Consider the following 22,388-nt stretch of genomic DNA (forward strand, 5'->3'; position numbering starts at 1 on the left):
GAGCAGATGTGGCCTTATTGTTTTCTCCTCAAACACCTGTCCTCTCCATCTCCAGGACAAGGCCTGGCATGGAGCACAATTTCAAATCTTCCTGAAAAGTAAATATATTGATTTGACAAACAAATGTATTCTCTGTGTGAATATATAGAGACTGAGTTTTAAATTGTGAAAGACAACATTCCCTTCAGTGTAAGAGTTTCCCACAGAAAAGTTAAGGCATTGGACAAAGGTAAACATCTGCCTGAGGTGTGGCTTCATTGGAAGGGTAAGTGCTTCTTCCTTTCTCAAATAAAGCCAGTCTGATCTGGTTTCTATGGTAGATTTTTTTTACTTTCTTGGCTATTCCTCTCTTGAGTCAAATCATCAGTCCCCAGAAACTAGTAAGAACCAGAGTCTGTGGAATGCAATGGAATATATTCACATCCTGCCTTATGCCACATGTGACATAACACACAGTTTCATTCTTTTCCAATCATCCCCAAATCTATCTTAAGGGCTTTATCCCCATGGTGAGAATCTCTTGGCGTAGCACCTCCACCATCCGTATTCTAGGAGAAAGCTCTGCTTATTGTAAACCAATTTGAATAAATGACAGGAACCTCTTTACAGAGAAGCTGTCAAAGTTTTCACTGCTGAGCCTGAAAGCATCACCTCACTATTCAGGAAGGAAAAGGAAGACATTTAATTCATTGCCTCCACCTAAATATTGACATTGCCCAGGTACAGTGGGTAGATGTCACGGCCAGATTCACTTGGCTCCCAACATGGGACGATGAATTAAGTCCTGACTTTCCTTGGACTGGGAAGTTAACATCCCTGACAGCTCAGCAAGCAAAGTGTGTGTCTTGACATCATTCCTGAAATGAATCACCAGCACTAGAAGGCCCATTCTTCTAACATGTCATGCTCTGAGAAGGTTGCTTACTGCAGAATTGGCATTAGAGCTCAAAGGATGTTGGAATAGAAGCTGATACTCAGCCTCCCATAAATCTTAACAGCTTAGTGCTATTTAAAAGTCTTCTTTTCAAAAAAAAAAAAAAAAAAAAAAAAACACCTGTTAGGTGTTGGGTCACAAAAATTCACTTTCCAACAGGCATAAGATATACTTACCCTCAGCTCCTGAGGGTAGGGGGTGAGTCCTCACGGACACCTTACCCCAAACACACACACATGTGCACACACACACCCGGGTCTAAATTCTTTAGAAGAAGGATAGACTGGGTGCTACCCAGTGATTTTTATAGCATGCCGCTGTTGGGAAAATTAAAGGAGATTACCTCTTTCAGAGGAATTTAAACAGGGTGGGATTTTCTAAAACAAGACAACTCACCTATTGTTCTTGTTACATGCTGTGGCACAGTTGGCTGTTGGACTTCCCCAGGCTCATGATTCCTTAGCTTTTTAACTCTCTCTGGATATCTTGTAAGGAAGCCCGCTTCATTAAAAGCTGCCATATTCCCAGGAGGCTCTGAACGTCCTGACTGCAGCAGTCTGCCACCAAAGCAGAAGAAAGTGCTGTCCGCCCCATGGTCTTTCCCTTTCAGGTTTCTAAATGATCCGTCAAGGGCTGTGGACTCAGAGGCCAGGGCTGCTTGATGGCTGTTTTCCTGTAAGAGTGGCATTTCCTTTCTGGACCCCACAATTGACGTGACCTTTATCTCGTTTTCCTGAGCTAAGTGGCAGTTACAGTATCCCTTAGCGTGGTAATTTCTTGCCTCATGAGCACACAGGGATTCATCGAAGGTTCTGCAACAAAGGTTTTCTGATGTGTGTTCATTTGCTTTGCCTTGTTGGAGTTTCCAGTTAAATACAACTAAACCTAGGCAAGTGAGACCAACAGCTCCTGTGACAAATAGAGAGACCATTAAAAGATAACATCAGAGGAAGAAACCTATAAATCACCAAATGTGAAAACCACAAATATCAAGGTTAATGATTTAAAGGGCATCAGGATGGGTGGGAAGTCTATCACCATGTAGAAAAGTTATTCGTCCAGGCAGAGGCTATTTAATCAACATTGTTCTGTTTGTTAATTTGGATCTGCCTTTATAGCTATGAAAAATTTTAAGAAAAATACCATCTGGAATGCCTTTGGTGGAAAAAAGGGTTTTTCTTTTTCTTTTTTTTTTTTTTCGTAGACTGAGGTTGATTCAAGACAAAATAATTCTTGCATTAAAATCATTGTTCTGCCATGAGAAACCAAATTTCCTCCTTCTTAATCCCATAATGAATAAAAATAGACTAACTTTAACGCATGCCCTGAAATTCCCATATACCATAACCTCCTCCTATTGCCATATTTTCATCATCCCTAAAGATCCACCGCCTGTCTCAGAAAAAGTCGTTGACTTCCTATTAGCGTAAGGCCCAAACTCCTGCGCCTCCAAGATTCGGTGCAATCTGGCCCTGACCGCCCCCCTTTCCCTCATTTTTAATTTCTCATTATTTAAACCCTGTGTTTCAAACTCTTCAGTTCATTATCCTTAAGTTACTCCTAAGCTTTCGTGCAGCCCCTCGTTATGCGTACGGTGCTTTCTCCAATTTCTGCTTGCTTGAAATTTATCTCTTTTGAAATTTATTTATCGTCTAAAAACTAAGGGCCTCTAAATTTCTTGATACTTTTGCTGTTTTTTTTTTTTTTTTTTCATCTTGCAAAGGTCGCTCCCTCCTATGAACTGCCACAAAATAATGACTGACACCTAAACTCAGACTGTCTGGTACCGTCCCTTCATGTTCTATGTATACACAGCTCATCCTCCAAATAAAACTATGAAGGGCAGTGCTGCTCAACCTCACACGCAGAGTCTAACCTGTGTCAGCATCACTGTCCCATCTTGACGAACGGCATGCTCACCTGCCACGATGCTCAAGCCAATGTCTCTTGAGTTTTACCCCAACTCCCTCTCTGTCACAGAGATTTCCTCTTTTCTTAGTACTTGTAACAGTATAGAATTACTGTGGTCACTTGCTCGCCTGCTTGCTCACTGTCCCCACCTGCTAGAACTAAGCACTGTGAGGAAATGGACCTTTGTGGTCTTGTTCGAAATTCTGTCTCCCTGCCGTCCCCTCAGCTCTGGCACAGGCACTCCAGAAATGGTTTACTGCATGTTCTTAAACAGAAGAGATTCTGTTTATGAGTTCTAATAATGAAATGCACTCAGCAGCGCAAATCCTACAAATCCCCAAAATGGTGATGGGGAAGTCAGGGATCAGGATCAACTGAATTAGGAGCCAAGTCTGCTAAGTTCAGCTCTGACCATAAATTGCTGCGTGACCTTAGGCAAGTCAGTTTCCTGATTCCAGAAACAAGGACAGTGAAGGAGGAGGATGTCAGCATTTTAGACTTTTTGATGGACTGCTCCATGCCCACTTCCCTCCTTTGCAAACAACTTTAATGAAAACGTGATATTATTTGAACGTGAAAGAAAAGAGAAAGTGTTCGGGCATGATTGCTGCATTTCTATGTTAGATGAAGACTAACCAAAGTGAATAGCAGTCTCTGGTAAAAACCTTCAACCTTTGGGTAGTTTAAGAGATCTCGAGGTCTTAGAATTTTTTGACAACATATATTCCTTAGCACTGTCACGTTTTGAAATAATTTCATCTCTGCTAAAGACACAACATTTTTATAAAGTAGTAGCAAAAGTCAGATCCAACATTCAATCGCCTAGAGCTCGGGTAATTCCAAAGAAGACTTTTGGCTTTAAAATGTTAAAAACATACGAAAATAATACAATTTTAGAAACACTCCGTATGTCTTACATGCGGTAGGAAAACTCAGGATTCAAAGCTTTGTTGTGCCACTTTTTGTGGGTATGTTTTCTAACCTCTCTGAGCCTTATTTTTCCTTCCTCGGTCAAACAGGGATGATTAGTACCACTCCGTAATTAAATGAGATAATAGATGTGACATATTTGATACAGCGCTTTAGTAATAATAGTAAGGTTCAGTGGATCGTGATTATGGTTTATGGTTATGATTGCTGGAGCTGCTGCTGTTTCGGTTCAATATGGCCCTATTTAGGTCCTCGAAGACTCAGCTGTTTTGGGTTTTTTTTTGGGGGGGGGGTGGCGGGGTGGAGGAAAAAGTCCAAAAAATAAAATCATTAAGAGAATACTTTGTATGACTGATGCAGTTACTAACCAAAATAATCAAGGAAAAGAATAAAGGAAAATAACGTCTCCAAAATAACAAAGGAAAGAAAGACCCACAGTTTCTTAAACACATGCATCAGCCATTGAAATGAGACTAAGCATAATATGATTATAGGGGAAAGTTTCCTAATTGTGTCCAAACGGCAAGGAACCACTCACTCTCCTGCTGTCGATGCCAGAGCTCTGTGTGCATCACATTACCACTCAGGTGTGGTCACTTCCTATTAGTGCAGAGAGCAAAAAGCAGCAAATGAAGCTTGTAGGCAGGCTGAACGTGCTATTAAGAAGACGGTTGAATTTTCGCTGCCATGGGCATTGCTGCTATTTTTAAAAAGTGTTCTAACCATCTTTCTGAGTTGGAAAAAAACAACAACAGCAACAACCAAAAGCGAATTTAATGATAAGTCCTCATTGGAAATGGTACGGCTTCGTGAAATCTTTCTCTTTTCATCCATCCACCAATTCACAGAACAGGAGGCTTTAAGATGTCAGCGTCTGATGACAAATAACCACTTATTAGTTTTAAATTCCCTGAATAAGATTATTTATAGTCCCTGAAATTGTGGTGATTCATCTATAGCCAAAGAAGGAAAGAAAATCAGGGGTCAAATTATCGTTCTAAGTCTTTTCCCCACCGTCTACAGGGAGAGATGATTGGCTACACTTCTACTTCAGGGGGGTAGTAGAATCATAATAGAATAAATTGTATAAAATCAGAGTTTTTCAAAGACAAATTCTTCCTAAAAACAGCATCCTTGACAATCACTCGATGAAAGATACATTATGATACTTTCACACATTATAACCTAACGTGTGTATAATCATACTTTTAACTTATCAGAATTTGTCCCCGCACAATAAGCTTCCTATTATCGACAAAACCTTCGAATCTTCCAGAATTTATGCTTATCTCTACACTAATGTAAGTTGGCAGTAATTTTTTTTCTGAGAATAGATATTAAAAATACCCAGAAGATACTGAAAATTAGTCTATTGTAATATTTCCAAAATGATGCCCTACAAAAACACAGATTTAACGAAATCCTCTGCGGAAAAAAAAAAAAAAAAAAAAAAAAAAAAAACAGCTAATGGTTAAACGGATTGGAGAAATGCTCCACATTGTATCTTCCTCGTAAGGATTCATAATGCTCATTAGAAACTGAAAGGCAGAGAGAAAAATGCTGTAGCAAAGAAGCCTATTTTGCTTTGTTCAATCCAGCGTTACCCAGATCTATCTGAACCCTGCAACATGTTGTTTACACGGGCGTCTGCATGTGTTTCCATTGGACCCACCTATTAATTACTCCCCAGAACTAGTGTTGGAGTTCCAGTACCCCAGCACTTGGGAGGTAAAACTCCCTTCCCTACTGCTTTTGTCTTTGATGGTAAATTATTCCTTAACACATAAAATGCCTAAAAATAAAAAATAAAAAAAAAAATAAAATTGCTGACATGGTTACACAGTTTAAAAAAAAAAAAAATTTATCTTTCCGGAAGGATTTAGATTCATTTCCAGCTGAATCTGATTACTGCCGGTGGTAGTTCCATTGTTTAGACCTGACACCACTCTCCATCTATCCTGCTTAAAAGTGTTAAATGTCAGGAGTTAAAAATCTGATGTTCAGGTCTCACTGGAAACCTGCTAGGGAATAATTTTTTATAGCACATATTCAAAATACATCAGTTCAGTCCTGGATGTCATTTGCAAGCCTCTGGTCTTCCAGCTTTGGGGCACACCCCCCTACACACACACACACCCACACACACACACCTCTCATCACCATGGTTACCCACAAGCACAAAGGATTTCACCATGCACTGCAAGCATGACGGGAAAAACACACATCCAGGTAGATCACTCAAGAAATCTCTTGTATTTTTGGTCTTGACTAGTGATGCGAAGTGTCGCTCTACACCATTCATCCAGTGAGAGTTAACAATAACTAATGGGTAGTTAGAAATGTCCACAGTACCTCAGGAAAACTAAAGACTGGAAGATTATCTTCCTCTTAGTCAGTCTAGGGAGGTATGGGATTCAAACCTGGGTAACCTGGGATCCCTGGGGGGCTCAGCGGTTTAGCACCTCCCTTTGGCCCAGGGCGTGATCCCAGAGTCCCGGGATCGGGTCCCACATCGGGCTCCTTGCGTGGGGCCTGCTTCTCCCTCTGCCTGTGTCTCTGCCTCTCTCTCTCTCTGTGTCTCTCATGAAACAACAACAAAAAAAACCCAACCTGGGTACCTGGTGGCGGGGCTCACGCACCTGACCAGTGTGCGGCACCAGCACCGTAGCAGGTGGCCCGGCCTGGTGCGGCCCGCTGGTTCCTGGTGTCCCGCAGAGGGGCACACGGATGTGGGTACCCCGAGGAAGGACCCCAAGTCTTTCCATCACGTTCGAATCCCTAGTTCTAGTGTTATGATGAAGGTCCCGGTTCTCCGTGGCGAACGGAGCCTTGGTAAAATGTAGGCAGCATCCTGCATTCCGGGCAAGGAGTCTGGAGTCTAGGGCCGCCTGCGGGGCTCGGCGGTTGAGCGTCTGCCTGCGGCCCAGGGCGTGATGCTGGGGTCCCGGGATCAAGTCCCGCCTCAGGCTCCCTGCCCCCCTATCTCTCTCTGTGTCCCTTATGAATAAATAAATAAAATCTTAAAAAAAAAAAAAAAAGAAAAAGAAAACTGGGGTCTAAGTAGCAAAGTAACGGAATCAGGAGTAGTGGTCACAGCCAGATAGAGGCCGGGGATTAGGGCCCCCCCCGCCCCACGGCCCCCCTGCACCAGGAAGCCCCTAGCCCGCTGCCAGGCCAGCCCGCCCGCCCGCTCACACCACGGCCTGACCCCGGCCCGGGCGCTCCCGCAGCCGCCTGCCCGCCGAGGCTGCATCCCTGAATGTCCCGCGTCGGAGGGGGTGGCCGCGCCGGGGCCCAGCGTACCTGCCAAGCCCAGGAGTGTCAGCAGGGCCACGTCCTGCCCCGCAACACGGGGACTCGTGTCCCGCAGCAGCACGGTGAGGTTGGAAAGCGCGGGGTGGCACCTGGCCTGGGCCGGGGACCCGAGCTCAGCAGCCAGGGTGGTGGCTGGGGCCAGGGACCCGAGTGCAGTGGCTGGGGTGGCGGCCTGGGCCGGGGACCCGAGCACGGCGGCTGGGGCAGTGGCCAGGACGGTGGCCGGGACGGTGGCTTGGGCTGGGGACCCGAGCGTGGCGGCCGGGGTGGTGACCAGGGCGGTGGCTGGGCTGGTGGCTGGGGCAGTGGCCAGGGTGGTGGCCAGGGCAGTGGCCTGGGCCGGGGACCTGAGTGGGGCGGTCGGGGCTGTGGCTGGGGTGGTGGCCAGGGTGGTGGCCGGGGTAGTGGGTGGGGCGGTGGCCAAGGTGGTAGCTGGGGTGGTGGCTGGGGTGGTGGCCTGGGCCGGGGACCCAAGTGCGGCAGCTGGGGCGGTGACCGGGGCGGTGGCCTGGGCTAGGGACCCGAGCATGGTGGCCGGGACGGTGGCCAGGGCAGTGGCCGGGATGGTGACCTGGGCCGGGGCGGTGGCCGGGGTGGTGACGGGGCTGGGGTGGTAGCTGGGGCGGTGGCCAGGATGGTGACCTGGGCCGGGGCGGCGGTGCAGGGCGTCCTCCCCGCGGCCTCGGGACGGGGCGGGCCGGAGGGGCCGCTCGGTGTCCCCCGGGGAGGTCGGGTCGCCGTCAGCGCCGCTCAAGCCCGGTGCTCGCGGGGCCGCTGCGGGGAAGAAAGGCACAGGCTGGAGTGGAGGTTAGGGACGCCGGGTGGGGGGGCCCGAGAGGCCCCGGGCACCTGCCGAGAGCAGAGGGCACGGCGGCAACGACGCCCGGCGCCTCGGTTTCAGGGAGGCTGGCTCTTTATCAGGATGATGGATTTCTGTGTTCTTTGTTTCCATGACATGTTTATTTGAGAAACATAAACCCATCTGTTCCCTTCGATGTCACAGTGAATCCACGGTTGGGGACGATCGCTGCTAATGTGTCCTCGCAGGTGGCTTCCCAGGCCTCCCGACCCCCGAGCCCTCTGGGCCAGGACTGACCCCCCAGTCACCCCCTCCCCCCTCCCCCGGGCCTGTGTGTGAGCCTCCCGGCCAGGCTGCCACCAGCCAAGTCCAGGTACCCCGTGCATCAGTCACCGCTTCCCTCACCTAGAGGCCCAGGTGGGGGCAGTGACAACGAGGACCCGTGTCTGCTTCTTGGCTCCAGGCTAACAGCTGGCGCCTTGGTAGGGACCTACATTCTCTCCAGCCGCCCCGGGATCTGTCCGCGGGGCTCGCTCTGCAGTCCGGGCCACCTCGGCCTCCCTCTAGCCTCTGCTCCCTCCAGCGAAGTCCATCCCGCGGTGACAGGTGGCAGTCAGGGCGTCCCACTGTTAAATCCCTTCGCCGTAAGCACCTCAGAGCTATCACCGCTCTGTCATTAGAAATCAAAGCGTTTTAACTCCATAAAGATGTATTATAATCAGGAGTTATTGTAACGCATCTTTGTCATGCTAAACTTGTTTTGACGGCAAGTGACAGTGTCATGAAGACGGAAGAGTCCACTGTCCCTGGGAGGTCTGCGGGTGATATTAGAGCAATCAGCCGGGCGGGGGGGGCACTAAGCAAATCCCAGTCCCCTTATGAGAGTCAGACTACACCGCTCAAGCAAAGAGATTTAAAAAAATGTAAAAACAAAGGATTTTCACGGTGCCTTCTTGGGAAGAATTGCCCCCCCCCCCCCGACGGCACGAGCAAGCTTAAGTCATGGTGGGGGTTTCCTGCATAGCATTTATCTCTGATTCCTTGAATTCTGTTCATTCAGGCCGGTTGAGCATTTTGTTTCCCTCGGTACTGTCTTACTGATCTGGGCTGAGGGAGCGGTGTTTTTAGGGGTCCCCCAGGTCTCCAGGGACTCGCCGGCCCCGAGGGAGCCTATCGATGCCGCCCATCGCTTCTCGTCTAGGACGGGACGGATGTCACTCGCGAGTCATCCATGGGCTTCTCTGTGTCTCTGGATTCACTTCGCGAATGCGGCGTCGTGGAGAGGAGAGGGAGGAGTAGAGGCCCAGCCGCGTGGGTGAGCGGGATTGTTTCTTAGAGACGTCGCTACCTCTGACCAGAAAAAGTAAGAATGTGGTGAAGTCAGGAAATCTAGGTGAGCGAGCAAGGAGGTTAGGGTTCAGGTGTTTTCGGTACTAATTGGAAACCGGGTACGACCAGCGAGCCTCGAAACTGTCTCTCTCCTGGCAGGGATGACGATCACTCCCATCTCTTAATTTTCATAAAGTCATAGGATTTTAGAAATGAAGGAAATCACCTTCTTTCACTCCATCTTAACTCCGACTTGCTTCTGAAAATTTTCCACTGGCAGAGCTTATAGCTTGTTTATCTCTCCTTGGATATCGGGATGTAAATCACATTCTCCTCAAATTTGTTAATAAGGTGTCTTATTAAATTGTTGACTTAAGCAAGCAATATGTAATGAATACAGGCAGTGGATCTTGTTAGCATTTCTACAGCTCATTTACCACCAATAAAAAAAGACTAGACTCTCAAAATTAGATGCACTTTGATAATCATCTGTTTTGCTGGTACATCACTTAATCTTACTAATGCTGAACAATTGCAGTTCAGGTTTCTGATTCATTGATATTTTTTTTTCCAGCAAGTGGTAGGATTCCAAACTGCACAGAAGTATGAATAAGAATTATAATGGAAGTGATTTGCTTTTTTTTTCTTTTATTAAAAAGAAATTTATTTTTATTTTTATAAAATAAAACTGATTTTTATTAAGAAATTGCGTAGCTGCATAAAATGGCAGTGATCTTTTGTACTAGCAAAATATCTCAGTTGCCTCTGAAGGTCCTGACGTAGTTTTGGTTGAGACCACCATGAGCAGGAGGATAAAATAATGGTGTCCGTATCGAGTCGCCGGGAAAGGCTTGCTCTTTGAGAGTTTACCTCTATCAGGCTGAGCCCAGAGAGCACTCAGCACGACGAAAGCCGTGGCAACGAGTTTGCCAGACACACTTAACACTGCTTTTTTAGAGTTGTTGGTTTTGTTACCTACTATATAGGTTAGCTGGTGACAGAGGGTTACAGCTCTGGTGCTCACCACGCATGTGGCAGGACAAGCTGAAGCCAACGGCAGCACGAGGGCAGAGAGCAGGACCATCCACCTGAAAGGAGAGGGCAAGGCACATCGTGATGTTGGCATTTATTATCCATGATTTCAGTAGATTCGGCTCATGAGGCATTTGGGTGATGCCCGCTACTTGATGAGCACCTTGGGTTCTCACAAGATGCCAGATAAATAACTAGAGTTCTTAATTTGTGTATAATTTAATCCAAACGTCCAAAGCACTTGACCACAAATTTAGACGGTGCGCGCATATCCAGCGCACACCCGTTAGAATAGTTTATTTAAAAATCAAATTACTTTGTAAAATACTGTACAGCTTGCTGAACTTCTGCACGTACATTATGTTATTTAATTCTTTTAATTCTGCAACTTATTTTGAGCCTGAAAGACTGAAGTTCGGAGTGGTTAATAAACCATCTAAAGTCACGTAACTATTTGGTATTTAACCTCCCATCTTTTAACTCTCTGTCCGGTGCTCTTTCTAGTATGCAGAAGTTAATCTCAGGCGCTGAGTTTTACATAAGTATAAGGGAATTATTCTTTACAGATTTAGATGCCACACCTAGGGAGGGAGTTGGAAGGAGCGCTACGATCATAAGGTCTACCTAGCTTTGAATTCAGCTCTGCTGTTTACTATCGTATCTTAGGTGAATTATTTATTAGGTGAATTATTTTTTCCCTCTTTTTGCCTTTTCATGTTTAAAATGGAAGTAATAACAGATGCCTGCGTTATAGAGTATATTATAAAAATTAAGTGGAATGCTCTAAGTGTTTAATAAATGTTAAATTTTACCGTTATTTTTATGATTTTTCAGCCCTCCAATGAAATGCTAACATCATTTCGATAGAAGATTCCAAAAAAGCCCACTTATTTATAATGTATTTATTCCCTGATTGATTTTAGGGCGTCAGAATTCTTGAAGCACATTATAATAAAAATGTTCTACCTATACAATAACAGTTTGAGAACTAAATAAAATGTAAATAAAACAGGGCAGCCCGGGTGGCTCCGTGGTTTAGCACCTGCCTTCGACCCAGGGCCTGATCCTGGAGACGGGGGATCGAGTCCCACATTGGGCTCCCTGCATGGAGCCTGCTTCTCCCTCCTCCTGTGCTTCTGCCTCTCTCTCTCTCTTTCTGTATGTCTCTCATGAATAAATAAAGAAAATCTTTTAAAAAATGTAAATAAAACAAAAAAACCATTAATTCTATCATCTGTTCAACAGTGTGTACTGACTGCCTGCTACAGGCCGAAACATGGCTAACGGCACTTGCGATAGTGTAGTGACACTGATAAATCCCTGTCCTCATGGGCAACGAATAAATAAATATGGAAATATCTAGTAAGTCATCCGGTAATAAGTGCTACAGAATAAATAAAGCAAGAAAAGGAGCAGATAGCACGAGCTTGGGGGTTCTAAATAGGATGAACAAGGAAAATCTCTATGATAAAGTAGCACTTGAACAAAGACCCAGAGAAGCTAAAGCACTGGCCAGTCCAGGTGGAGAGCATGGCAGGTGCGAAAGTCCCTCAGAGCATGATGTGCTTGGTCTGAGGAGGTCAGCGTGACCACGGACACCATAGGAAGGGAGAGTCAGGCAATAGCAAGGGCAGGCTATGCGTTTCTTCCAAATGAACGGAAAGGTTTTGCTTTTCATACAAATCAGGTGAGCACAATTGGAGGCTTTTGTGAGTGGCATGACTCCATCCGTAGTATATCTTAAAATGATTATTTTGGGGGCTGCTGGGGGGCTCAGTCGGTCAAGTGTCTGCCTTTGGCTCAGGTCATGATACCAGTGTTCTGGGATTGAGCCCTGCATCAGGCTCCCAACCCCACCTTCACCCCCACCCCACTCCTGTGTTCTCTCTCTCTCTGTCAAATAAATAAATAAAATCATAAATAAATAAATAAATAAATAAATAATAAAATGCTTATTTTGGCTACCATGTTGGTTATTGTAATTTTGTAGTATAGTTTGAAATCGGAGAGCATGATGACTCCAGCTTTGTCCTTTTTCAAGATTGCTTTGGCTATTTGAAATCTCTTGTGATTTCACACACATTTTAAGATTGTTTTTTCTATTTTTGTGGAAATACGCCTTTGGGATTTTGGTAGGGATTGCGCTGAGTCTGTGGATTGCTTTAGGTAGTATGGACATTTTAATAATATTAATTCTTCCAATCCATGAGCATGGAAAATCTTCCCATCTATTTGTGTATTTTTCAATTTCTTTCATCAACATCTTACAGTTTTCAGTGCACAGATCTTTCACCTGCTGAGTGAAATTTATTCCTAGGTATTTTATTCTTTTTGAAGTAATTATAAATAGTATTGTTTTCTTAACTTCTCTTTCTGATGTCCACTATTAATCTATAGAAATGTAACAGATTCTCATATATTTGGTTTTATATTGTGCAACCTCGCTAGATTTGCTTATCAGTTCTAACAGTTTTTGGTGGAGTCTCAAGGGTTTTCTGTGTATAATATCATGCCATCTCCAAAGAGTGACAGTTTTACTTCTTCCTTTCTAATTTGGATGCTTTTAATTTCTTTTTCTTGCCTAATTACTCTAGCAAGGACTTCTAATAAATACTATGTTGAATAAAAGTGGCAAGAGTGAGCATTCTTGTCTTATTCCTGAACTTAGAGGAAAAACGTTGAGCTTTTCACCATAGAGTATATTTGTCAGTGGTAGGTTGGCTACCATATTGGGAATACTTTTGATAGGCAAAGAATAGAAGCAGCAAAAGTAGTTAAAAGGCAATTATAATAATATAAGAAAGAGATAAAGGTGGTTTAAACAAAAAAATTGAGCTAGATTATGGATAATTTTTTTTATCATGATGTAATTTATTTTTTTTCGTTATGCAATTTAATATAACAAATTTGAGCTCAAACAAGCTATCCCTTGCAATGAGACCTGCTAGGTATATAGGATTAAATAAGCCATTGCTTACTCTCAAAGCACTTTCCACTAGTGGCAAAACTATGTAAATACCTAGTTCTAACACAAGGAAGAATGAAGTAAATCTAAACAAAGGTGCAACAAAATTATTTTGTGGAATCACTTAAAACACTTCAAGAAGCATGTATCTTGCGAGTTGGGACTTGAAGAGGGCAGAGGATTTCTACAGGCAGAGAGTAAGAGTTGGTTAATTCCAGTCTGAGAAAACAGTAAGAACAATACCCCGCATCAGGCAAAAGACCTTATCTCAGTTCACTTCTTTAAACCTCTCTGTTCCCTGCATACGTGGTCCAGAGATCAGCCAGAGATTTAAACAGCGTTTATATGCAGATTCTGAGACTCCTTTCCTCAGACCCTTTTCTTCCAGGATCTCCCCTCATTTTCTAGTGCCTGTGGGTGATAAGCAGGATTCTAGGATGGCCCCAAGATCCCAGTCCCCTGGTATCCATGCCAAGAAGGACCCTCTCCCCTTGAATATGGGCAGAACCTACAAATATGATTAAATATTGCTCCAATAATTATGTTTCCTCACATGGCAAAAAGAAAATTATCAGGATAGGCCTGATCCAACCAGATGAGCTCTTTAACAGCAGAGACTATTTCTCCGATTGGTCACAGAGGAAGAAGAGAAACATGTCCTTGCTGGCTAGGAAGAAAGCAAATGGCCATGCTGTGAACTACTTAGAGGAACCATGTGGCAAGAAACTGTGGGTGTTCTCCAGAAGCTGAGAGTCATCCCTAAACAACTATTGGCAAGAAAACAGGGACCTGAGTCATACAACCACAAGGAAATGAATTCTTCCAATAACTGGTGGGCTTGGAAGAGAACTTGAGCCTCAGATGGGAATCGCAGTGTGAGCTGACACTTTGATTTTTTTAGTCTGGTGAGACCTTGGGCAAAGGACCCAGTTAATTTGCACTCAACTCGTGACCCATGGGAACTGTGAGATAATACATGGCTGTTGTTTTAAACCATTAAATTTGTGATAATTTGTTATAAAACCATAGTAATATACTCTGATTGCCCTGAATTTTGTCCTTGGGTTCTTTAACCAAGCAAACCTGGAGGCTTTCATAAGAATTCTAATTGTTACCTAAGATCTAGGTGGGGCCTCCCCTTAGGGTAAATTTTGTCTAAATAAATAAATAAATAAATAAATAAGATGAAAAACTTACTCCATGCCCCCCCTTTCTTCCAAGTGACTCCCCTCCAGAAGCTTTTGTTCCCTCTCTATTGCCTTTAGGTAGCTGTCTTTTAGGTTTTGTCCAGAGCTTACAATTGCCTGCGGGAAGTTTGATCCACTACAAATGCTACCTGTCCATTCAGATTCTGGATACATTTTGAAGGCATAATGAATATGATTTGTTGGTGGATTAGAAGCAAGAGTATGACAAAGAGAGAAGTCAGAGATTATCCTTTGGTTTTTGGCCTCTGTAAGTGAAAAGATACAGTTGCCATTTGCTGAAACAGGGAAGACTATAAATATAAGAAATTGCATATGTGAGTTTAGAGTTTAAGGGAGTGTTCTGGGCTAGATATAGATATTTAGGAGTTGTTTTTTAAAGCCATGAGACAGAATTAAACCCTCAACAAATTAACTCTAAAGAGAGATGAGAAGAGACCCAAACCCTGAGTCCTGATGCAATCCAGAACTTAAAGACGAAGAGGAAAAATGAAACTAATAGAGGAGACTGAGAAAGAACAAGTGAGAGAGGAGAAAAAACAGTGAGAAGCAGTGACCTCAAATCCAAGAATGTTTCAGGGATGCCTGGGTGGCTCAGCGGATGAGCATCTGCCTTTGGCTCAGGACGTGATCCTGGAGTCCCGGGATGGAGTCCCTCGTCGGGCTTCCTGCATGGAGCCTGCTTCTGCCTCTCTCTCTCTTTATGTCTTTCATAAATAAATAAAATCTTTAAAAAAAATGTTTCAGGCACAAGTGAATGATTATTTGCATTTAATGCAGTGCCAAGGAAGATGAGCTTTGAGATATAAACCTTTGAATTTAGCAATGAGGAGGTAGGCATCTGTATCCTCGAAGAGAGCAGGAGTAGGAGAGTGTTACAGGAGAAAGCCTGATTGGGGTGGAGGATACATGGAAGCAGAAAGTAAGAGACTGCAAATGTAAGCGGTTCTTTAGAGCAATTTTGGTGACTAGAGAAAACGCAGCAATACCTTGAGGAAGAAGTGGAGTCGAGAGTTTCATTTTGTTGCTTGTTTTTAAGACGGAAGAATTTATAGCATGATTGTATGTTGACAGGATTAGACAATAGAAAGGGAACATTGGTGATGCAAAAAAGTAGAAGGGAGAATTATTGTTAGAGCAATGCCCTTGAGTACAGTAGCAAGGATGAGTTAGTACACTGTGAAGGAAGTGGCCTCAGAAAGAAAGGCAAAATTCATCCATAGAAATGCAGGTGAGGGCAATTTTGTGGATTTAGACATTGGTGGGTGGTCAATGTAGTAGTGGGAATTAGACGTTTGAAGAAAGAGGAGAAGGTACAAAATAGGTACCTGGAGTGTGAGAGAGTGAGGGAGCCAGAGATGCGTAATAGGCTCTCTAGGCAGTAGTGAGGGTCCACCTGAGGTTAGAGGACCATGATTTTGAAGTACAGCCAGTCAGGGTGGATTTAATCAAGATTGGGATTTTTTTTTTCCCAATAGGGTATAAAATGCATGATAAGGCAAGGGAGCCGAGGCTGTATCGAATAGAGTGATAATGATTGCCCATGAAATCTGAACTAAGTAAGGGAGGAAACCAAGGTGAGTAAATAGCAGTGAAAAGATAGTAAGATGAACAGGTGAACCTGTTCTGCTTCCATGAGCTTTCTGCTTCCATGTATCCTCCACCCAAATCATCTCCTGAGTAAGAGATTCAATTATAGAGGACAAACTGAGGCTTGCTGGAGGAGAGGTGAGTGGGGACGGGCTACGTGGGTGATGGGCATTAAGGAGGGCACGTGACATAATGAGCACTGGGTGTTATATGTAAGCGATGAATCACTAAGTTCTCCTCCTGAAACCAATTTTACACTATATGTTAACTAAGTAAAATTTAAATAAGAACTTAAAAGAAAAGAAGAAAAGAAAAGAAAGAAAAGAAAAGAAAAGAAAGAAAAGAAAAGAAAAGAAAAGAAAAGAAAAGAAAAGAAAAGAAAAGAAAGAAAAGATGGTAAGACGAACAAAAAAATAAGGGATATAGATTAGACGATAGGTAGGTAAGTAGATAGATGCAGACTTATGTACATCAATAGAACAATATTAGCATAAACATGGTTTTTAAGGCAGAGTGTTAGATATGTGGAGACTCATTGAATTGTTCTCTAATACTTCAGGGTATATATGGAAATGTTTACAATAAAAAGGTAGCTTTTTTAAAGTGACAAGATGTTTTGTGTGACCAAGGGTCATTGGAGTCAGAAGAAGTAAGCTGGAAAGACGTTAGTAACGGGGCCTAGAGTAGGACCCAGGAGCTACGTGACTACCAGGAAGGTGGAGTGTGGGATCAAGGCAGAAGAGACCAAGGAACCTGGAAGACAGGCCATTATAATGATTAGTTGCATGGATAATAAAAGCACTGAGTAGTGTTAGCACGACAGGGAGCCAAACACTCAGGCCTTCAAAGAATGAGGGACAGTGACTGGTGGGAAACCTTCATAAACTGGTGGTTTTTAGAGAAGCCATTTGGAAGTTGCAACAACAGCAAGGAAGACCCAGAGCTCCTGCTCACCCCATCGCCACCCCCCCCCGCCGACCTAGAGGTACCAGGAATATGCAAGAAAAAACAGATTTCACTTGAGAGGGCTCTGAGGGAAGCAGTGTCCTCAGGGGAGGGCTAGATATTAAGGGAGAAATTGTTCTACTAAGAATCTAAATTAGTTGGTTACTGCACCTGAATGTTAAATTGGGCTCTCCACCTCCTGGCAGTAAAAGTTTCATAAAGGAGAAATGATAGGTTATATAGTCCCTAGGATCTGACAAAAGGAGGCATATAATTTCTTCCAAAGAGAACATTTTCTAAAATTCCCAGCATTTTTTCCATAGATCCGTAATCATCTTTATATCTCTAGCAACTGGAACAAAGTTTGGAATGTGATCAGAATACAACAAATGTTTCTTTAACCAAACTCATCTGACACACAGGTTCATAACCAACAATATCTTTAATGGCAGCTTTTGAATATAAAAAGCTTATCTTAACCCCTAAAAAAGGGCATAGTCATGAGGTTTCCATTGATCTTAGCTTTGAATCTAAGATGGCATTTTCAAAAATGAAGCTAATTATAAAATTTGCCCTAGCAGTTCTTTTCTACAGACACATTGTACAGTATATTACAAGGCACTGAGATAGTTAACAGTTTTTAGTATTCACTTTTATTCTTTCATTTTGAAGAGGAAAACCTGCCATTTAAAAGCATGCAAAGCTAATTAAAGCTTTTCCACTATTTCATTATCTGAATGTAGTTGCAAATTCTGACTTAAAACTCTTATCAGAAGGAGACTCAACATCCCTCCCTGAACAGCAAATGAACATTCAATTAACACTTCAATACAAGTGTATTTTAAATAAAAAATATACTTTATTGTTAATCTCATTCTTTACAAATGCAAATATCCAATTTTAAAATCCAAAGACAGTTGCCTCCCTTTTATTCTTTTGGGGAAAATAAAAGTCTTTTTCTTTATTTACAGGGAAGACCTGAATTTTCTGAAGTTGTTACCAAGTTAGAAGAGTGTCTCTGCAACATTGAGGTAAGAACTTCAGCTTCTGAAATAGGTCCATGAAAAAAATCTTGAATATCCTAGGGTGTTGGGGAATAGATGAGGTGATGCTGGTAGAAAGTAAGTCTGAAGGTCCATAACTTCATTCATCTATTTACCCTGTTCATTAAGTTTCTAGGGTGGACCGACTGAATCGACAGGGGCAAAAGCAAATTCAGCATGAACTCAGACCTCCCAACACATAATCATTAAGCATAGGCAAGCCCAGCTTTAAAAAATTAATATGTAAAAATTTGAAGATACAGTAAATATGTTAGAAAGTAGTTATTTAAATCAATTTTTTTCTATACAAAAGTTCCTACGGTGAGACATAAGTTAACATATTAAGCCACTGTCTATGTTCAATAAGAAAAGGAAATTATCACTGAAATTAGTACATAAATTAATTGGGATGCATTGCTTTTATACCGCACATATGTTGCATAAGGTGATATATGTTGGTAATCAGCCTAATGGAATTTTCTTCCCTTAATATCAAGGAGTTGTTTGCTTTAATTTTCTCCCTAATTGCCTTAATTTTCTATACACCTGGTCAGGAGATAGCATTTGAAAATAAGCAAGGAACTAACACGGGAGTACTAATTCAAAAATAATAATATATCCCCAAAGCAAATGAGTGCTGCAAGAGATGGGGGCGGACATCACACATCACAAATACAAGTGCATGTGATGGGAAGGGGCAAAATGGGAAACAGCATCAACCTGAGATTGCATAACTAAATCCCAGAGTGGAACCATCCAATTTTTTCCCCTAAAAACAACAACAACAACAACAAAAATCTCAACTTAGAATCACTAGAACCCAGTTTATTGGGAAAGGGTTCCAGGTCTTCAATTGCAGCCTGCAGCGAATGGCTCTGTCTCATAACTCTTTACTGGAACTTCTAAAAAGGAAGCCTTTTATGTAGGAGGCAGCTTCCGTCTTTGGACATTAAATGTCCATTCACTTCTCTTCAGTCCTGAAACCCACAAAGCAGAGAGAAGTAGTAGTGTATTCAGTGGGGTTTAGCAGCCCCTAATAACAAAAGCATCCGCCAGAGGCCTTGGATGTTGAGAGACCCTTTTAAGGCTTACGTTCCAAGTGTCCTCTCACTTTGAACCTTTGTGTTTCTCAGGGCAAAACTTCTCCAAGCCTGGGGATATATCCAACTAGATGAGAGAGTGGATTCCAGAAACAGAGACAATGGTTGGATCTCCTAAACTAGTGTGGCTTCTTACATTGAGCAAGCCTCTTAGCACAGTCTCTCCCAGTAGAGAAGATGAAACACTCAATGCAAAGAGAACTTGCTGGACTGGGCTGCACTCGATAATGGCCCAGAATCAGCTTTAAGGGGCTTGATTTGTGGAATTCCGTACCTTGGAAGATAAAACGAGAGGACGTGTCTAACAAGAATAAATATAACATCACACACTAGAGGCAAAGAAACAATAGCAAAGATGTCAAATGGTGGAGATATGGTTTAGGAGCATCATGCATGTTAGTAGATAATAAGCTCTTTGGAGTTAGAATGTGAAGTAGCTGTCTTGCTACAAAATAAAAAATGAGTATCATTCCTCTCTATCCTGAGAAGGCCAAACAAAATAGTTCCCAGGTATGTCCTTTTAAAGGGATAATTATAGGGGCGCCTGGGTGGCCCTGTGGTTGAGCATCTGCCTTTGGCTCAGGTAGCGATCCCAGGGTCCTGGGAATGAGTTCCATATGGGGCTCCCCGCGGGGAGAAGCCAACTTCTCCCTCTGCCTATGTCTCTGCATCTCTCATGAATACATAGACAAAATATTTTTTAAAATAAAATAAAGGGATAATTATAACTGAACACATTTTAGGGAAGAGAGACCGGAATGATGAATGGATTGAACATCACATATATGAGAACCAATTAAAGGAACCAGAGTTGCTTGTCCCAGAGAAGAGAAAATTAAGATAAGCCCAAAAGCTGTTTTTTAAACATCTGAAAAATGATCATATGGCAAAGGAATTGGTCTTGTCCTCTAAGGGTCAACAGATGGAAAGGAAATGAAGTGTAATTATGTATGGTTGTTTGTTGTTGTGGTTTTTTTTGTTTTGTTTTTTGGTTTTTGGGTTTTCTTTGTTTTGTTTTGTTTTTTAGGAGAGACAAATTTCTAATTGTCAGAGCTGTCCTAAGATAAATGAACAGGTCTGGAGGCAGTGAGGTCCCCATCCCTGGAGGCTCCCCATCGGCTTGCATAGCTAACTTGAAAAGGAGGCACAGGAGAGATTCAGTCATGGAAGAGTTTGAAGGTTCATTTCAACACTAACATCACATGATTCTCCGAGCTTTACTTAGTAATGTCTTGGCTACTGTAAGGAGCCTAGAATTTGCATGGATTATACTTTTAAACCAAAATCTACTGTCTACCTGTGTTGTGAAATTATAATGTCAAAGCACTAGTGTTCTCAGTTGGGTTGGGTGAAGTTCGTGAACAGCAAGGTCGTCAGAAATTCAAGAAAACTACTCTCCTATTTTTTTTCTTCTTTCTCATTTTCTTCCCTCGTATTCTTCTATTTTCTAACTACACTTAACAATTTGCAACTGTTTTTGAAAACTCTCTCCCAACAACTCTCTTTAGTCCTCATGCTTGCCAGACATTAAAGCATCCCTCATTTTGTAAAATGGATATATTCTTGGGAAAATGTGTAAATTCATTTTACATAAAAGAAATAATTTCATATAAAGGGGATAGTTTTAAGCTACAATTTAAAGGAACTCTGCCACGAATCTCATCGCCATAGTGAAAAATGTAATCTTTCAACCATTAGATAATCACCTTCTAAATATCTATTTTATGAATCTGATTTGAGCACATCGTGTTTTCTGAAAAATGTGTATAAATTGAATGGGCCAGCTCTCGGCATAGAACTGGCTCAAAAAAGTAAATTAAGCTAGCCATGTATTACCATCCGAGGCCGAGAGGAAAAGCCAGAAGCGAGCTGAGATGAATAGAAATTAAAATAAGAGAAATCCTAGAATAGAAAGTTAAAATAAATCCATACTCTAGTCTATGCCTTAAGCCTGTCAGATTTCTGAAAGGATTGAAGCCACCCTTTCTTCCCTCAGCTGATGTCACCTGCATCAAGTAACAGCAGTGGTTCTCTCTCACCTTCCTCTTCTTCTGACTGCCTGGTGAGCCGGGGAGGGCCTGGCCGGAGCCACGTGGCCGCTTTAAGGAGTCGTTTTGAACTGGAATATGCTCTCAATGAGAGGTCCTGTGCCACCTGGTCCCAAAGGTGAGTGGCAATGTCCCAAAGGTGAGTGGCAATCTTAGCAACAATCTCGTGGTCCAGTTAAATTCCAAAATCCCACCAAGATATTGGCCTGATTTGGTCAGTATCAGTGGGGGACTTACCACCCCCATGGCAAACTTCAAAGCACAAGTTTTTTGCCCATTTTTCTTATAATATTATATTAATATTATGGGGCTAAAAAATAGAACTTTTTTTATTTAAGATCTCTAAGTTTCAAGTAACAGCAATTAACTCTAGCTTAAGTGAGCAACAAAAGGAATTTACTGAAAGTGTTTTGGAGCTATCATATGGAACCCATGGTAGGATGATATAGAAACCAAGAAACAGCTTTGAGGATCTGAGCACCGAAAATTCAGCACACCGAGGGTTACTCTATGACCCTGTAATTTCACTCCTAGGTAAATACCAAAAAAAAAGTTGAAAACAGGTACTCAAACAAATACTTGTACACATATGTTTATGGCGGCCGTATTCGCAATAGCCAAAAGGTGGAACCAACCCAAATATCCATTAACAGAGGAGCAGATAAACAAAATGTGGTATGCAAGACAATAAAATCTTATCCAGTCGTAAAAAAGGAATGACATCCTGATGCATGCTACAACAGGGATGAACCTGGAGAAAATGCCTTCACCGGAAAGAAGCCAGGCACAAAGATCACACGTTAATGGTCCTACTGATATAAATATCCAGAATAAGTGTGTGGGTCCACTCAGGCGGCCATAACAAGATACCACAGACTGGATGGTTTAGACAGCAGAAATTCGTTTTCTCTCAGTGGAGGCTGAAGATCTGAGATCGGAGGGCCACATGCTCAGGCCCTGGGGGCACTTACAGATGCCCATCTCTCTGGCTCACAGATGGCCTCCTTCTCACTGTACTCTCACATGGCAAAGGTTCTGCAATCGTTTCACCTTTTTTTGTAAAGGCACCAGTCCTGTCAGATCAGGGCTTCACTCTTCTGTCTTCGTTTAACCTTAATTGCCTCCCTAAAGGCCCCTGTCTCCAATACAGTCACATAAGGGCTCAGTGCTTCAACATATGGATTTGGTGGGAGGGGGCCACAACGCAGTCCATAATAGGCAATATGTAAATCCCTTTAAAAA

At 42.9% G+C, this 22,388-nt stretch overlaps 1 protein-coding gene across 8 annotated transcripts in view; it reads left to right on the forward strand.

Moving 5' to 3' along the window:
* Positions 1-22,388, forward strand: part of TNNI3K (TNNI3 interacting kinase) — a 284,328-nt gene that overhangs the window by 210,711 nt on the left and 51,229 nt on the right. For 6 of the 8 annotated variants that reach the window (XM_077905044.1, XM_077905045.1, XM_077905043.1 and 3 more), the window contains 2 exons: positions 17,927-17,986; positions 21,095-21,264. In XM_077905044.1, coding sequence (XP_077761170.1) covers positions 17,927-17,986; positions 21,095-21,264 — 230 coding nt within the window. Of the gene's footprint in view, positions 1-17,926; positions 17,987-21,094; positions 21,265-22,388 lie in introns of those variants that run through there. The other 2 variants (XR_013384127.1, XM_077905050.1) reach the window with 2 other exon arrangements.

Source organism: Canis aureus, chromosome 8, assembly GCF_053574225.1.
Source record: "Canis aureus isolate CA01 chromosome 8, VMU_Caureus_v.1.0, whole genome shotgun sequence".
Lineage (NCBI taxonomy): Eukaryota > Metazoa > Chordata > Mammalia > Carnivora > Canidae > Canis > Canis aureus.